The following is a 17633-nucleotide window of genomic DNA, read 5'->3' as shown; positions in this document are numbered from 1 at the left end:
TTGGAATCCACCATCCTTGCTGCCCCAAGAATCCCAACAAATGGCCACACATCAGGCTAAGTGCCTGAGTGTGGCGTACCCATCACGCCTCAGTGGTCCGTTTTCAATTTCTGACTTAACCATCAGGCAGGACTTACTCATGTAATAGTGGAAAACTGTCACATATTGATCAAGTATAGTAAGGTTATGTAGATGGCGTGCTCACTAAAGTTTAAATAAATAATTGCAAAGCCACAATCATTGCAATAACACTTCAATGTCTTAGTTGTGTTTATGAATAATAAAGGTAAATATTGAAGCTAATTAAAGACAGGCTTTTTTTTTTTTTTTTTTTTTTACAAATAAGGCTCTGGGAAATAGAAATACATATTAAATCCCCTTAAAAATGTCAACATAAAGTATATAATATCCAAACGTTTCTGATGGAATTGCAATTATCTGCAAATTCTTCAATTTCTACTGAGCAATTAGATACACTGTTCTGTCATTTTTGTCTAATTAATTACATCCTGCTCTGTGAAAAGAACACAAACAACTGTTCATTTGATCCAATTATGCATATATGATTTTAGACACGTGTTGCCTTTAGCAGAACTTGATTTCTTTGAATCTCAAATTTTGGGGTCAATTCGTCCAGTCATTTATAACAGTCTAGGTGCCAGACTCCTTTCAAGTCCATGTACTCAAATGAAAGCAATTTTTCACACAGTTTCTGGGAGCACCTGGACTCCCCAAGTTCTCCAGGTCCCCTGTAGAGTCCAGAGGAAGGTGGGGGGTGGGGGGTAGCAGGGGGAAATGAGGAAACAAGCCCAGAGGCTAAAGTGACTCTTGCTGTCAGTTAGGTCCACTACCAAGATTCGACTTCCTGTCTCCCGACCCTCTGGCCATTCTAGGAGAGACAAGCGCTGGGCCTCTTGGCCTGGGTTCAAAGCCTGATTCTGCTTCCTGTTGGCTGGCAATGTGTGCAAGTTACATCAGCCCTCAGCGCAGCAGTTTCTGTGTCTGAAGACTTCCCCATTCGCTTGCCCCCCTGTTAGCATTACAGCCATGTTTGCTGTAATTATTTACAAGAGAGGACAGAGGCAAACGGGAACAGGTGAGTGCCCTAGGTCACCAAGCTGCTACGGGATGTGGCTCCAAAGCCTGCAGTTCTCACCCTGCATCCCCAATTCCTCCTGCCCCTGACCGGGACCAGAGTAGAATACAGGAAGTCAAGAGCAGTTCTCAAGGAGGAGCTGACTTCAAGTTCACGTTCAACACAGCCAACCAGCTGTCTCCTACAGAGGAAGGATCAGTGAGAGGACCAGGAGGGACAAGGAGGTCAGTGTTTTGTGGAAGAGGATGGAGTGACCCGGATGCAGTGAGGCCAGCCTGGGGGAGGGGAGGGGCTGCTGCCCAGGGAGGCCTGGCCTCTGGCTCCCACCCAAGGGGTCGCAGAAACAGCCAGTGGCAGCAACACAGGCTGAGGGAGGAGGCAGGGACCAGGCTTCCTGGATGTCAGTAACAGGTACTGTGCAGCAGCCCTGGGCTGAGGAATCTGAAAACCCCTCCCTTCCTAGGCTGTGGGCCCTGTTGCCGGAACACTTTCAGTTTTGTTTCTCTGCCTGCAAGAACTGAAACTTGAAACAGAAAGACTCCAGAGATCCGACCATGGAGGGAGCCTTCCAGATGTGCAGGAACTGGTAAGAAGTCGCTTTCCCTGGTGGCCGACCTAAGGCTGGCTGGTGAGAGGGGCAGACAGGATAAGTCTGTTTCTAAAGTGAAGAGAAAAGGGTCCATGTGCCCAGGAGGCCAGGGTGGGCCCCTGCGGTAGGAAGGTGTAAACTCAGGAGATATCAGTGAGAGATGCTCAGGGTTGGCAGACATCCCTGAACCCCGCCCCACCCCCATCTCCAGATATTGAAGACTTTCTGGGACAGTTCTACAGCCAGCCAGCCAGGCTAACCATCCCTGCTGGGCTACTCCTATTTTTCAGACCGGGGGTCCTAATTGCTATGCTCTTCATACCAGTCTTTGAAAGAAAGAGGCTCAGGCAGATGGTCTGGGGCCATTCCCACCCCCACCTTTAGAGGGAGCTGTGGAGCAGGGGGAGAGGATAGAACAGAGGTCCCAGCCCACACCTCTAAATCATGGGGACCCAACCCCTTGAGGCACCTCAAGTCTCGAAGCTCCCTACCTGTGACAGGAACCAGGGGGATCCCTCCCCAAGGACCTCCTCCCGCCAGACCCTCCTGGCTGTCTGGTGTTTGCACCAGCTCAGGAAAAAAGCTGAGGCGCCAGGCTGGGCAGAGGGGTAAGAATAGAGGAAGGGAGACTTTCCTGGTGGTCCAGTGATTACGAGTCCATGCTTCCCAAAGTAAAAACGCTTTGTATACACATATATGACTAATATAATATATATTATACATTATTTATATAATTATATTATTATATGTTTATATTTATTATATAATATTATGTATAATTTATATGTATAATATATGTATTAGTATAGTATAGTATATATATGTATATATAGTATATAGTGTATATATGTATTAGAAAACTTAAGACTTTTTGCCTAACTAAAATATGACATTTTGATTCCACTTGCTTGACTTAGTATAAATAGAATGCTAGATTCCTAATTTTAAAAAATAGATAAGCAACAAGCAACAAAGGTTTACTGTATAGCACAGGGAACTATAGTCAATATCCTATAATGGAAAATAATCTGAAAAATAACATATATATTGGGTTTCTCTGGTGTCTCAGACAGTAAAGAATCTGCCTGGCAATGCAGAAGACACAGGTTCGATCCCCAAGTCAGGAAGTTCCCCTGGAGAAGGGAATGGCAACCCACTCCAATGTTCTTGCCTGAGAAATCCCATGGGTAGAGGAGCCTGGGGGGGGCTGCTGTCCATGGGGTCGCAAAGAGTCACAACGGAGCAACTAAACCTCAGCCTTCCACATTGCAGGCAGATTCTTCACCATCTGAGCCACCAGGGAAGCCCAGGTTAGAAGTCAAAGACACAGTCAGATGCTTTTGAGACAAAGGATCATAAATCAAAATGACATACTGGTATTTTGCATAAAGTTCACCAAGGATACCTACCTATAGAACAGGTGAGCACATACTGAGAGTACTGGGTGAGCAATGAGGCACTGCGACTGAGCACAGAGCTGAGAGAGAACACTATTCTTTTAAGTTATATTTCTGGCATCAGAAGAAAGAAAAAAGGAACGGTTGAGCAGGCTCTTCCATCTATGAGGCATTCTGGTTAATGTGTAGTACAGATGCACATGAGGGAGGGAGGAGGCCCAAACACACACAGAGAGTTTTATCTTTAATTTGTTCTTGTCCTGCCTTAAAATATAAATTTTATTTCGTCAGTCACAATCAAGACAATGAAACTATTCATTACCTCCCAAAGGTTTCTCTTGTCCCTTTGTAATCGCTCCCTCCTGCTCCTTTTCGCTCACCGTGCTCACCCTGGGCAACATAAGAGCTTTGCAGAGCATCCTTACCATTACCTTATGATTCAGCATTGTTCTGATTTGAGATCAACATGGGGAAGGCGAGGCAGGTGGTCTCATCATCATATTTTCAGTGCTTGAGGCCTTGGAAGAACTTCATCCAGGAGCTCTGGGTATAAAATATGGCTCCATGCTTTATACCATGAAATAAACCTGCTTTTCCTCCCTCTTGATCCTGCAGCAAAAGAAGGGTGGCCTCCAACCTCCTGGCCCTCCATGAGGCCCACTGCCTGATATTTCTGGTCCTCTGCCCAGAGTGCAAGGAACCCGTCCTGCAGGATAAGATGGAAGAACACCGCCAGGGTGGGCACCAGCAGGTAGGGAAGCAGATTGGGGGATGGAGGTGGAGGGGCAGGGTCCTCTCTGCAGCCCACCTCATGACTGCAAGTCGCTCAGCCCCCGCGCCCAGCCCCCTGTGCAAAGTGGAAGAGATAGATAATCCTGCCTTTCCTGTACTGCCACCTCGGCTTCCCTGGTGGCTCAGACAGGTAAAGAATCTGCCTGTAATGCAGGAGACCTGGGTTCCATCTCTGGGTTGGGAAGATTCAAGGGAATGGCAACTCACTCCAGTATTCTGGCCTGGAGAATCCCATGAACAGAGGAGCCTGGTGGACTACAGCCCATGGGATCACAAAGAGTCAGACATGACTGGGCCACTAACACTTGTTTCCTGTACTGCACCGAGTCAACCCCGGTTTCCCATTCCCAATCTTTTCCCTACAGGCGTATGAGGTTGGCCAAGACTAGGGGTCCCTGTATTGGGAAAAGTAAAATGTCCTTTTGAGATGTGTCAAGAGGAGAAACAAGAAAGTGGAGCTTGGAAAGCAGTCATGGCCAAGGTTGGTCAAAGGCTGACCTTTCTCTCCAGCTGTTTCTGGAGCTCCTCAAGCTCAGGCATCCATCTCAGCTCAGAGGGTCCCACAAATGCATCCCTGAGATCAGGGTTGGTGCTGCAGGCAGACGAGGGTGCCTGACTTGCCCCCAGGTGCTCACAGACCCACCCCGGACACACGGAGCCAGGGTGGGACTCGAGCACCTCCCTCCGCATTTAGGTGGGATGTGCCATGTGTCAGCAGAGCGTGCCGAAGCACTCGCTGGAGAGTCATGAGGTGAGGAGCAGGTGTGATTTCTTCTGCCAAGCCCAGGAGGAGGGGAGGGGGCCAGTCATAAAGCTCTCCCCTCCTGCCACCAGCTCTCTCTTCTCTCCCAAGCAGGCCTGGAACTAGCTTATCACAGCAACACAGGGCCTCCTGCCCCCAGACACTGGTCAGAAGGGACTGCCAGGGTCCAAGACAGCTCATGTTCCCCTCGCAAGGAGAAGTCCCTCTCCCACAACCCTCTCCCACCCCCCACCCTCCAGTCTTTCCCACCTGCTTTCTCTTACTGGCTTCAGGCCCCCCCAGGGAAATAAGCTCCTAGCCCCAGGGCGACTGCAGTCACTGCAGGCCAGTGACCATGCCCGTCCCGCCGGCCTCCCCGTAGGCCCAGGAATGTCAGGCGCGCCCGGTTGAGTGCCATTTCTGCCACCTGGCCGTGCGTCTGAACAAGGTGGACCTCCACGAGCACCACTGTGGCCAGCAGATGGAGGTCTGCCCAGACTGCGGCCAGCATGTCATGCTCCACGTGCTGGCCCGGCACAGAGAAGAGTGTCGGCGTGAGCAGCCCCGGCTCCAGAAAGGTGAGGATCGTGAGCGCTCAGCGGGATGGGTGACGAGGGTGATGACAATTGTGCGTGTCTCTAAGTCACCTGGCTAGTCTAGCTCCAGAGTGGGCTTCTTGTGTGTCTGCTGTGTCTTGAAATGACTGGTCCAGAGAAAAGCAAATATCATAGATTAATGCATAAATATGGAATCTAAAAAAATAGTATTGATGAACCTATTTGCAGACAAGAAAGGGAGACTCCGGCATAGAGAATGGACTGCTGGACACAGCAGGGGAAGGAGAGCGTAGGACAAACTGAGAAAGTAGCATTAACATATATACACTGTGTGCATGTGTGCTAAGCCGTGTCTGACTCTTTGCGACCCCATGGACTGTAGCTCACCAGGCTCCTCTGTCCATGAGATTCTCCAGGCAAGAATACTGGAGTAGGTTGCCATACCCTCTGTTCTAGGGGATCTTCCCGACCCAGGAATCAAACCCACATCTCTTATGTCTCCTGCCTTTGCAGGCAGGTTCTTTACCACTAGCGCCACCTGGGAAACCCCATATATACACTGCCAAGTGTAAAATAGATAACTCTAAGGAAGCTGCTGTATTATGCAGGGAGCCCAGCCTGGTGCTCTGTGACAACCTAGAGGGGTGGAATGGGGTGGGGTGGGAGGTTCAAGACAGAGGGGATGAACATATAATTATGACTGATTTGAGTTGCTGTACGGCAGAGACCAACACAATATTGTAAAGCAATTTTCCTCCAATAAAAAGAAATTTTTCTAATTTATAAAAATAAATGACTGATCCAGGGAGCCAAGAAGTCAGGGGTTGGGGAGCTAGGAACTAAGCAGATGAGTACAGAGGCAATGGGGCCCTACCATATGGGAGGCTTCCTTTGAACTCCTCCAGCATGACTCCAGCCTGGCAGAGACCCACCTGAATCCTTGTAGGGATGAGAAACGTATGCAGAGTGAAACAGGGGCTTACTGGAGGCAGAAACCAGATAGGATACCCAAGTTCCCTGACACAAAATCAGGAACTTTCCCACCATCAGCCCCAGACAGAAAGGATTCAGTTGTAACTCCTGACCTTTGGGCCTACGTGTTGGCCACCTGGTGCCCCAGCATGCTCTCTTTACCCAGTTACCTCTTCATGAAGTGTGTTTACAGAGAACACGAGCCAAACACATCTTCTCACTGGTTGTTTTAGTAACAACAGTAGCATGGGGACAGAGCTGAAAATCCCTTGGCGGTAGGTAGGTCTCTCCGGGTAAACGATTTTATCAAAATCGGCAAATGAAAAACTGGGGGGTGCTTAAGATTCAAGTACGTTTCCAGCAGGCCTGGGTTTCAACACAGCCAACAAACAACTCTTCAGCATAACTTCGTCAACACAACACAACTTCAACAAGACTGCACGACTTCAACAAGTCTGCACAGCTTCAACAACAGCACAACTTCAACAAGACAATGCAACTTCATCAACACAATACAATTGCATCAACACAACCTCAACAAGACAGCACAACACAAATTCAACACAATCAACAAAGATGTGTGCAATTAACTCCTCATTTGATCACAGAGCTCGGAAATGGCTAAACTGAAAGGGCAGTCAGGTTGAACAGGACTGGCATCTGTGGTAACAACTCCTTCTGTCTCCTTGGAAACCAGTCCTGCTCCAGGAAAATGTCTCTTCATCAGGGCTATGTGCTGCCCCAAGGGCACTTTTACGGTTTAATGGAAATAATGTGGGTGATTCCAGTTGTGGGTGGTTCGTGTGGCCAAGGACCCTGGCAGTGCAGGACACTCATGGCAGACTCGGGACAAGGCATCCTCAGGACTGCAGGCCGCATAGTGGGGCAGTTGTGGGGCTGTTGTGGGGCAGTTGTGGGGCAGTCGGGCTGGCCATTGTCAAGGGCAACCATTTGTGCTGTTGTTTCTGCGCTTTTTCAGGGAAGAGCATTCCAGCTCCTGAAAGCAACATCTGTTGTCATTATTGCAACCAAATGATTTCAGGAAATAAGTATTTCCACCATCTGGTGAGTAGAAATTTGTCATTTTCTAATGATGCCAATAGCCAGTCCATATTCCAAAAAGTATGATATGAACAGTAGATTCTTTTTGAAATTCATTCATTTTATTTATTTACTTATTGGGTGCACTGGATCTTCATCGTAGCCTTCATCGCAGGTTTCTCATTGCTGTGACATCTCTTGTTGCTGAACACGGGCTCTAGATGCGTGGGCTTCAGTAGCTGTGGCGCCCGGGCTTAGCTGCTCCATGGCATGTGGGGTCTTCCTGGACCAGGGATTGAACCTGTGTCCTCTGCATTGGCAGGTGGATTCTTAACCACTGGACCACCTGGGAAGTCTTGAATGGTAGATTCTGGGTCTAGTTTTACACAGCATGAATATTAAGAGGTTCCCGTATTTCATTTTGCTTTGTTCAAAAAAGGACATCGTGAACTGCTTTCGGCTCATTCAGCACACGTAATTGGATTCCAATCATGCCAGCCCTTCAAGGAGCCTCCCTAACCAATCCAGCTATCACTGATCACCTCTGAGGGCCTGGATATTGCAAGTTAGGCCTTAATAGGCTCTGCTTTATTATTCTGTATCCCATGTCCCTGGTGGCTCAGATGGTAAAGAATCCATCTGCAGTGCGGGAGACCTGGGTTCAGTCCTGGGGTTGGGAAGATCCCCTGGAGGAGGGCATGGCAACCCACTCCAGTATTTTTGCCTGGAGAATCCCCGTGGACAGAGGAGCCTGGCTGCATAGAGTTGCAAAGAGTCAGACACGCCTGAGCAATGAAGCACAGCACAGCACATCCCATGTGGAAGTCTCCTCTATCAGGCTGTGAGCTTCCCCAAAAAAGTCAATAGCTTTCTCCATCTTCCCACAATGAAGCTGATATCAGGGCTGGGTACCAAAAGGAGGACTCTGAAAGGATGTAATGATGTGATGGATTGATTGATTGCTTTTGCCTGGGAAAATTCACAGACTCCTCCCTCCATCACTCTAAGCACCTTTTAGTGCATTAGTCAGGCCAAGCTGCTCCCCTCTTCTACAGGATGGAGCATTTTCTTTGGGGGAATCTCCCCAAAGCATCTCTCCAAAGAACTCACATCCTTCTTCATGGATGGCAAACTGTTTGTCCTTTCTTTACCCTTCAATCCAGAGAACAATGCATATCAGAACTGAAGAAATCCTAGAGATGATCTAGGTCTTTTTGTTTATCATGGACCATACATATAAAATTTACTATCGGTGACATTTAGTGCATTTTAATGTGAATACTTGACTTAAAATCTAAATTACATTCCCTACCCTCCACAGAAACACTATATGGATTTGAAAACGTGCTGATTGATTCTCTATTTCCACCTTTTATGTATTAATAAATGCTGTGGAATTTAGTTTCACCTGGTTTTTGTACTATTCCTCTTTAGTCATTATTATTACTGTCATTTTATTCAATTCATACCTGCTTGGATATACTCATATGTTTACCTTTCTCTTTGCTGACATCCTTTCTTTTTAAGATATTTTATGGATTTATTTTGGCTGCATTGGGTCTTAGTTGCGGCATGTGGAATCTTTATTGCAGTGTGAGGGCTTCCCTCTAGTTGCGGCACGTGGGCTCCAGAGCGTTTGGGCTCAATAGTTGAAGTGCACTGTGGCATGTGGGATCTTAGTTCCCTGATCAGGGATCAAACCCAAGTCCCCTGCATTGCAAGGCAGATTCTTACACTGCACCACCAGGGAAGTCATGGATCCCAAGCTTTCTTGAATCCCAAGCTTTCCTTCTGGGCAAGATTTCTGTCATCCTGAAATACATGTCTAGGTATCTTCAGTTATCTGCACAGTTACTTCCTTTATTCTGCATTCTTGAATGTTAGTTTAATTGGATTTCAAATTCTACATTAACCTTTATTTTCTCTTAGCATTTTGAAGCATTTCCACCATCTTCCCACCTCTCTGATTGCTGTTGATAAGTCTGCTCTCAGTGTCGCTGCTGGTCCTTCGCCAATAACCATTTTCTTTGCTGAATTTCAAGATCCTTTTTGCTTTGGATCTTCTGTGATTTCACTGCAATGTATCCAAGAGAAGATTTATTTTTATTCATCCTGCTTAGGACAATAGGCTCAGATGTGTGTCTTTTTTTTTTTTTTCCTCTCTCTCTTCTTCAGAATTTATCACCTCATGCTCAATTTCTAGTCCAAAGTAGACAAGCTTTCTTGTCATTTCCCTTTTCCAGTTAGTCAGTTTTTGTCTCTTGGCCACCATAGTTCAGACTTCAAAGTTCCCAGCTTCGTGCAGGGAAGGGGGACTCTTCCAATTTCACACATCACGTGGATGGGACTTTTCTCTCATCCAAGCTCTTAGTCATGAGATTGACCCCACAATCTCCTCCTAAAGGGTTACCTCATGTGCTTAACAGGTAGGTCTTCTTTCCTGGAACATGAGTTTGCTTGCTTCCTTGCAAAGTCAGCTCAATGAATGTTTGTCATATTATATCCAGCATTTCTAAAGTGTTTGGAGTGGGAAATTTTCAGGTTAGCTTGCCTACTGTATTGTCCACCATTAAAACTGAGGTCATTTTAAAATTTGATGCTTGACTCACCCTTGCAGGATAGATGCCGTCGAGTCTCAGGTGCTGTGACACATTCTCCAGCAGGGAAACCAGAAATTCCACCTTCATCCCCTCTGAGTCGGGCTGCTGAAGACCAGACTTCCAAGGCAGAGAAAGATGTCCGTCCAAAGCTGAAAAATAGACACAGAGCTCCCTTTCTTTCTGAAAAGTCAGCAAGGCAAGCGCCACGAAGCACAAACAAAACCACGAATCTGTCTTTGAAGTCCAATGGCAAGCTCAGAGCCTCCTCTCCTGTAGAAGATGAGACAGCCTATGACATTCTGAGGAGATGTTCTCAGTGTGGTATCCTACTTCCCCTGCCAACCCTAAACCACCACCAGGTACCCAGCCTCTGTTCCCTCCATACCCAGCTGTGAGCCATCAGGACAGTGTTTAAAGAAATGCAAGTCCTGCGAGCTGTCCTCAGACAACACTATCTCCCTTTTCTCTGTGTGTGCAGATCCACTCTCAGCACTTATCACCTGTTTATATATGTTCATCACCTCCATTTCTGACGGCAGAGCCAACCTCTCATCTCTATCTCCAGTGTCCAGCCCAGTTACTGACCACAGCAAATGCCCCCAAACCATGGAGCAGACAAATGAATAGAGGGCATCCAGTCTAGCCCTCTCATGGCACAGATAAGGCAACTGCAGTCCAGAGATCAGAGCCTTGGTCAAGATCCTAAGTCAGTTGGTATCTTGCCTCCAATAGATTAAGGTTTACCTCCAGTAGCTCAGGATTTGCAGCCTCAATAACCTGATTTTTCACATCCTAGATTACTTTCCAATAAAGAAGAATTAGCATTAGAGGTAGTTAACCATTATGCACTAGTTACGATGCAAAGCGGGGCTTCCCTGGTGGCTCGGCTGGTAAAGAACCTGCCTGCCGACACAGGAGACGCAAGAGACGTGGATTTGATCCCTCAGTCGGGAAGATCCCCTGGAGAAGGAAATGGCAACCCGCTCCAGTATTCTTGCCTGGAAAATTCCATGGACCGGGGAGCCTGAGGGGCTACAGTCCATGGGGTGGCAAAGCTCTTTACAAATGGCTAATCATTATAAACATCAGGAAGGTATTTTACCCCTACCTTATAGATAAGGAAATGAAACAGAAAGGTTGAGTGGCTTCCCCAGGATTTCACAATTAGAGAGTCGCAGAATCCAGCCAGGTATACATGTGGATACAGTTCCAAAGCTTATGCTCTCAAGCCCCAAAAAGGATGTCTCACTTTAAAATATTTTCATTATTTGATGTTTTTCAGAATACAAAAGTTGTTGTTGTTGTTCAGTAGCTAACTCGTGTCCAACTCATTGCAACCCCACACCAGGCTTCCTCGTCCTTCACTATCTCCCAGAGTTTACTAGTACTAGATACTAGATTTTGTTGTAACCATTTGACATGATACCATACAAACAAACATAAAGATAAAGCTAATCCTCCCCAATACCCACCCCACCTCCCAAGTCCCATGCCATGAAGTACTAGTTTCAGCAACCAGGTGGGTGTCCTTCCAAAACTTCACCTCTGTTCACAAAAGCCTGACAAGCCTCCATGGGGTTTGAATTGCTTTTCTTCCCCATATATCATCTTCCCAGACTCATGACTCCACCATTTGCCTTTTTTGCTGAATATATGATGCACACACCTTACAAAGAAGTAGACCTAAATCTTCTTCTTTCTAACTTCTTTAAGCATCTCTATATGCACACAAGCACACAATTTTACCAAGCTGAGTGAATTGCATACTTGCTGAGGGTGCTATTAGTGCCATATTCCCTTGCCTCCTACAGCTGAAATCTCCTTCCATACTTCCCTCCATCCTTAATGATGGGCATGCTGAATTTAGCAAAGAAAAAAATCATTACTTGGGACAAAAATAACTACAAAATAATTTCATGGGACATACTCATACTAAGAAAAATTCTTTGTCTCTCTGAAATTAAAATCTAACTGGACAGCCTCTATTTTATCTGGCAACTCTATTACATAACCACACACACACACACACACACACACACACATTTGGAGTCCAGTTGTACACACTGTTTGTATAGGATTCATCAATAACCAATAATAAGAAGGGCAACCCTCCAAGTCAAATAATGTTGCCCCTCCCTTTTCTTTTTTAATGTTGTAAGAGTCCATGAGGACTCCCTACTGGCTCAGCCCATGGACTCTTGTGTGTGTGACTGATAGTTGCTCAGTCGCGTCCGACTCTGCAACCCCATGGATCGTAGCCTGCCAGGTTCCTCTGTCCATGGATATTCTCCAGGCAAGAACACTGGAGTGGGTTGCCATTCCCTTCTCCAGGGGATCTTCCCAATCCAGGGATTGAACCCAGGTCTCACGCACTACAGGCGGATTCTTTACCATCTGAGCCCCCAGGGAAGCCATAGTGTGGGTATCCTCTAATCTGTTCATCCACCCTCCTGATGATGACAGGCCTCTATTAAACATTGTTCCAAACCTCCCATGGACCCCTCCTGGTTCACTGGCCTCCCTTTTCTTCTCTTTTTTAAAATTTTTATTGGAGTACAGTTGCCTTACAATATTGTGTTAATTTCTGCTGTGCAGCAAAGTGAATCAGTTATGCATATACATGCTTACTCTATTTTAGGTCCTTTTTCTGTATAGGTCATTACAGAGTATTGAGTAGAGTTCTCTGTGCTATACAGTAAGTTATCATTAGTCGTCTCTTTTATACATTGCTGTTGTTGTTTAGTCGGTAAAAAAAAAAATGTGGAAGTGTTAGTCACTCAGTTGTGTCTAACTCTTTGAGACCCCATGGACTGTAGCCCACCAGGCTCCTCTGTCCATGAGATTCTCCAGGCAAGAATACTGGAGTGGGTTGCCATCTCTTTCTCCAGAGGCTCTTCCCCACCCAGGATCGAACCCATGTCTTGTGCATTGCAGGCAGATTCTTTACACCTGAACCACCTGGGAAGCCCCCTTTTATCCATAGTTGTGTATATATGTCAATCCCAGACTCTCAATTCATACTACCCTCCTCTCCCCCGACCCCACCCCCACTTGGTATCCATAAATTTGTTCTCTACATCTGGGTCTCTATTTTTGCTTTGCAAATACATTCATCTCTACCTATGACTTTTCTATGCCATCTACAGCTCAGAGTCGCTGCTCCAGGAACTGGGGATAGGTTTAACCAGCGATATCTCAGGAACTAACACTTACCACTTTATACACCTTGAACTTTTTAAATATCCATTTCTTTAGGAGAAATGCCGGCGGTTAGCTTCATCAAAGGAAAACAAGTGAGAAGTTCCAGCTAGCTTTGGGAAAGGTACAACAGATTTTGAAGATTTTGTTTTTACACTGGTTTTTCTGTTTGCTTTCTGTGCTAGTCTATGCTTGTGAAAAGAGGTTTTATGCACTGGGTTTCTTTCTTGTCAAAGAAAAGGTTTGGATTTTAATTATATTCCTCCTTTTGAACAGAGATGTTGGTTTGCCCAAGAGCTACAGCTAAACCAGGAGGAAAAGAGAATGCCAGCTCTTCTGCCTGAGAATTCTGATCAAGCATCTAGGCCTAACCCAGCCTGGACACCTTGGGAAATCCAGCTTTATCTCTGAAGAATAAAAAAGATCTTCCTGAAAGCCTGTCCTCCACCTTTCTTTAGATTTTTCACTGGTTTTCCAGGGCTGGGGGTGGGTGGGGTGGGGAAGCAGCGGCTAGGACGGCATGGGAAGGGGAGCGGCAGAAAATGAGAGAGAGAGAGGAAGAGAAAAATGAGGTTGGGTGGTGGGGGGAGCCAGGTAATGCACGAAGAGGTGCCAGTTGTGGCCGTTGGCAGGGGGAGCAGCTGGGAAATACCCAGAGAAGCAGCCCCCTCCCCGCAAGTAGCAGAGCCCTAACTTTCTGCCTGGCTTGAGGGGAGACCTGTTAGGGCACCAGCTCCCACAGGGAGGATGGAGCCCAGGACAGTGGGTGCTTGGGTGCGCCCTCACCCACCCAAAACTGCAGACGTGTGACCTTTCTCTAGTTTTGTCAGGTTGGCTGAATCAGGTTTGCTTAAGGCCTTCTTTGGGTCCTGGTGGCTCAGACGGTAAAGAACCCGCCTGCAGGGCGGGAGACCGAGGTTCCATCCCTTGGTTGGGAAGATGCCCTGGAGGAGGGCGTGGCAACCCACTCCAGTATTCTTGCGTGAAGAAACCCCATGGACAGAGGAGCCAGGCGGGCTACAGTCCACGGGTTGCAAAGAGTCAGAAGCGACTGAGTGACTAACAGTAAGACTGGGTTGGCAGTGGCTTTGGCTTCCCAGAGGGGGTCCCCGGGAATGGACAGGAACCCGGGGCTGGATCCGGACAGGAAAGGTGGCGAACGATCGGGCCTGCACAACCCAAGTCCTGGGCAGAACCTCTTCCCGGCGTGCAGAGGGGTCGGGCAGGGGGCAGGGACTGTGGGGCCCAGCCTCCTGCCTCCCGTCCCTGGCCAGGGCGCCTCCCCGGCCGTCTGCGGGGTGGGGAGACCTGTCTTGGCCCCTCGACCTGCGCGATCACCCCTGGGTTTGGGCCCCGCGGCCTTGGGGATGAGCAGACCCCCGAAGGTGGCGGCGCGTCACAAAGGCGGCGGGCCGCTGGGCCTCTAGCCTCGGCGGGGCAGCGGGCGGCGGAGTTGGCGGCGGAGACGAGGCGGCGCGGGCGGAGCAGGCCTGGCGCTCGCGGTCCCTGCAGCCGGAGAAGCAGGGCCCCGCGAACGGGTAACGCGCGGGGCTGGGCACCCCTCCTCTCCCGCCGCCCCCGGGAGGCTCCTGGGATCTCTCCGCACCCCGGGTGATGGAACACCCAGGTTTCCTCCCAGGCTCGGCAGCTATGTGAGGGGGTGAACCCAATCTAAGTTCACGCGTCTGGGTTCGAATCCTGCTCCCCACTTACCCATCTCATTCTCCTAACCTTCCAACACCTGTTTCCCCATTCGTAAATACCTTCCTTACAGGGATTTTGGCACCAACTTTCTGATGGCAGCAAACACTGGTGTAACATTTACTGTATGTCAGTCACTGTTCTAGTGTTTTCCGTCTATCAGCCCATTTAATCCCCCCAACGCTAGGAGAAAGGAACAGTTACCCCATCAGCAGATGTGGCGGGGCTTCCCAGGTGGTGCTAGTCGTAAAGAATCCGCCTGCCCATACAGCAGACAAAAGAGACGCAGGTTCGATCCCTGGGTGTGGAAGATCCCCTGGAGTAGGAAATGGCAACCCACTCCAGTATTCTTGCCTGGAATATCCCATGGACAGAGGAGCCTGATGGGCTACAGTCCATGGGGTCGCAGAGTCTGGACACAACAGGGCACACACACACACACACACAGTTACATACTGCAGTCGACAGAACCAGAATCTAACCCACTAATCTACATTGCCTCTTGAGGGGTAGGGTAGGTTCCAGGTAATGACATGACTTTTGGAAGGCTTGCAACACCATTCCCAACCCACCAAAGAAGTTCTTCCAGCCCCACCCTATGGTTTAAAGTGTCTGATAACTATTCTGACCCTGTTACCTTGTTGAGGCAAAGGACTTCAATTAGCTTTTGAATTGGTTTAGCTTTTTTCTTTTTTTTTCTTGGCAGCACTGTGAGTTTTCTGGGATCTTAGTTCCCTGTCCAGGGATGGAAACTGCGCCCCCTACAGTGGAAACCAGGAGTCAACCACTGGACCACCTTGGAATTGCCTGGTTTTAGCTTTTCTTGTGCACCTCTTAGGGCTTCCCCTGGTAGGTCAGCTGATAAAGAATCACCTCCAATACAGGAGAACCCAGTTCAATTCCTGGGTAGGGAAGATCCAGTGGAGAAGGGATAGGCTGCCCACTCCAGTATTCTTGGGCTTCCCCGATGGCTCAAATGGTAAAGAATCTGCCTGCAATGTGGGAAACCTAGGTTCGATCCCTGGGTTATAGGTGACTTGCTCTATGCTAACTGCTGTGGGATGCCCTAGCCCCGGACAGTTTATATGTGAAGAAAGACACACTCTTTTTCCTTCATTAGTTAAAATACTTCCTCAAAAGAAGAATGAGGCTATTCCTCGTCCCAAGGAGTGTGTGGGTTTCATAGAAGAGAAGGGCTTCAAACACTGAGAGGGGAAAGAGAAGGGGGCAGGCTGAACCCACCAGAGCCCTGATCCTGGCTGGGGATAGGCTGCTACCGGTTTCCATGCAGAGGTCTATCTGGGTGGGAGATGGGAGGGCCAGCTGGAGGAAGGGACCAAATTGTTCAGTAGGTGATGATGGGGTAGTGAGGATAAAGGCATGGGGGAAACCTACAGGATCTCACTTGAGGATGCTCATCGCCACTGTGGTGTTGGGGAGAGCTGGAAGAGGCCCGAGGGCCCCTCATGGGGAGAATGAATAGGAGACTATCCACCACTAGATCTACTCAGATGACAGATGCAGTGTGAGACGTACACAGGGCAACGTGAGTGATGCTTACAGACATGGAACACACATTTGGCAAGCACACGCACAAACAAAATGAAGCACATCAAACACACTGGAATAGTTACCTATGGTGGGGAACGGTGAAGTGGGCCATTGAGTTAAAAGGGAATAAATGAATAAATGGGCTTCCCTCATGGTTCAGACAGTAAAGAATCTGCCTGCAATGCAGGCGACCCTGGTTTGATCCCTAGGTGAGGAAGATCCCCTGGAGAAGGGAATGGCAACTCACTTCAGTATTCTTGCCTGGAAAATCCCATGGACAGAGGAGCTTGGTGGGCTATAGTCCATGGGGTCACATGGAGTCATAAAATCAAAGAGAGCTCTTGCACAGACGAATCTCTGTCCTGAACTGAAAATTATGAATAACTTGTCCCTCTGCATCCAAGGCCTGATAAGTAGAGCCAGGAAGAAAAGTACAATAGAAAATAAGAAAGCCCAGATCTAGCCTCGGTCCTGTTACTAACTTACTGTGTGACCATAGGCAAGCCCCTTCACCTCTCTGTGCCTAGTTTCTATCTGTTAAAAAAAAATTCAATTCTCAGGTCTCTTACAACTCTGAGTTTTTATGAGCCACAATGAATAAAGAAATCAATAAAAGCTTTATGGAGTCATAGGTCTTAAACCTTAAAAATGGAGGGTTGGAGAGAGGTAGAAAAAAGGAGGGTAGTTATCAGGCAGGAGAAACTCTGATAGCAAAGCCATGAAGATTACAGCAGATGGCTATGAAACGTCTGACCTAGGGCTCAGTATATCTGCTAGGGCCTTAGCCCAGCTCTTCCCTGGGACTCCCTAGCTTGACCGAGGTACCACCTGCAGCTCAATCAAGTCAGAGACCTTCCAGTCTTCCCATTTCTCTGTTCACCAGTTGCCAAATCATGTCCACTAAAAAACTCACAATTCACCCCGATTCCCACTATCACGCTGCCCTAGGCTTCAAGCCTGGACTCTGCTCTAGACCATCTTTCCTCCACTCCCCCAGAGTATTCTTTCTTTACCTCAAGACTGTCCACATCACTTCTGGGCAAGAGATCCTCAGACCTGCCCTGATGTCATCCAAGGTTCTCCACCTTTGTTCCGTAGCTCTGCCTTTTGAATAGAGACACGTGTGTGCACAACTAGTTGCTTCAGTCCTGTCTGACTCTTTGTGACCCCATGGACTGTAGCCCACCAGGCTCCTCTGTCCATGGGATTCTCCAGGCAAGAATACTGTAGTGGGTGGCCATGCCCTCCTCCAGGTGATCTTCCTGACCCAGGGATCAAACCCATGTCTCTTATGTCTCCTTCATTGGCAGGTGAGCTCTTTACCACTGGCATCACCTGGGAAGCCCCGAATAGAGGCACAGCTATGAGCAGTGTTGCTCAACACAATGATTCATCCA

At 48.0% G+C, this 17633-nt stretch overlaps 1 protein-coding gene across 3 annotated transcripts; it reads left to right on the top strand.

Annotated features, from left to right (window-relative positions):
* The first annotated feature begins 986 nt into the window (after window positions 1–986).
* XAF1 (XIAP associated factor 1) lies at window positions 987–13419 on the top strand. Of its 3 annotated transcripts, XM_061143171.1 has the most exons (10): window positions 987–1096; window positions 1196–1320; window positions 1560–1682; window positions 3698–3833; window positions 4569–4625; window positions 4999–5194; window positions 7125–7210; window positions 9804–10145; window positions 13042–13108; window positions 13261–13419. In XM_061143171.1, exons 3-9 carry the CDS (start codon window positions 1651–1653, stop codon window positions 13081–13083), a joined length of 891 nt encoding a protein of 296 aa, XP_060999154.1. In that variant the 5' UTR covers window positions 987–1096; window positions 1196–1320; window positions 1560–1650; the 3' UTR covers window positions 13084–13108; window positions 13261–13419. The 3 variants fall into 3 exon arrangements, with proteins under 3 accessions (XP_060999154.1, XP_060999153.1, XP_060999155.1); XM_061143170.1 differs by having other exon boundaries at window positions 1062–1320; XM_061143172.1 differs by lacking the exons at window positions 987–1096; window positions 1196–1320 and adding an exon at window positions 2958–3105 and having other exon boundaries at window positions 1365–1682.
* The last annotated feature ends 4214 nt before the right edge of the window (window positions 13420–17633 follow it).

The sequence above is a fragment of the Dama dama genome, chromosome 5 (genome assembly GCF_033118175.1).
Source record: "Dama dama isolate Ldn47 chromosome 5, ASM3311817v1, whole genome shotgun sequence".
Taxonomy (NCBI): Eukaryota; Metazoa; Chordata; class Mammalia; order Artiodactyla; family Cervidae; genus Dama; species Dama dama.
The sequence above is the reverse complement of the archived record's forward strand: the minus strand, read 5'-3'. Positions and strand labels throughout refer to the sequence as shown.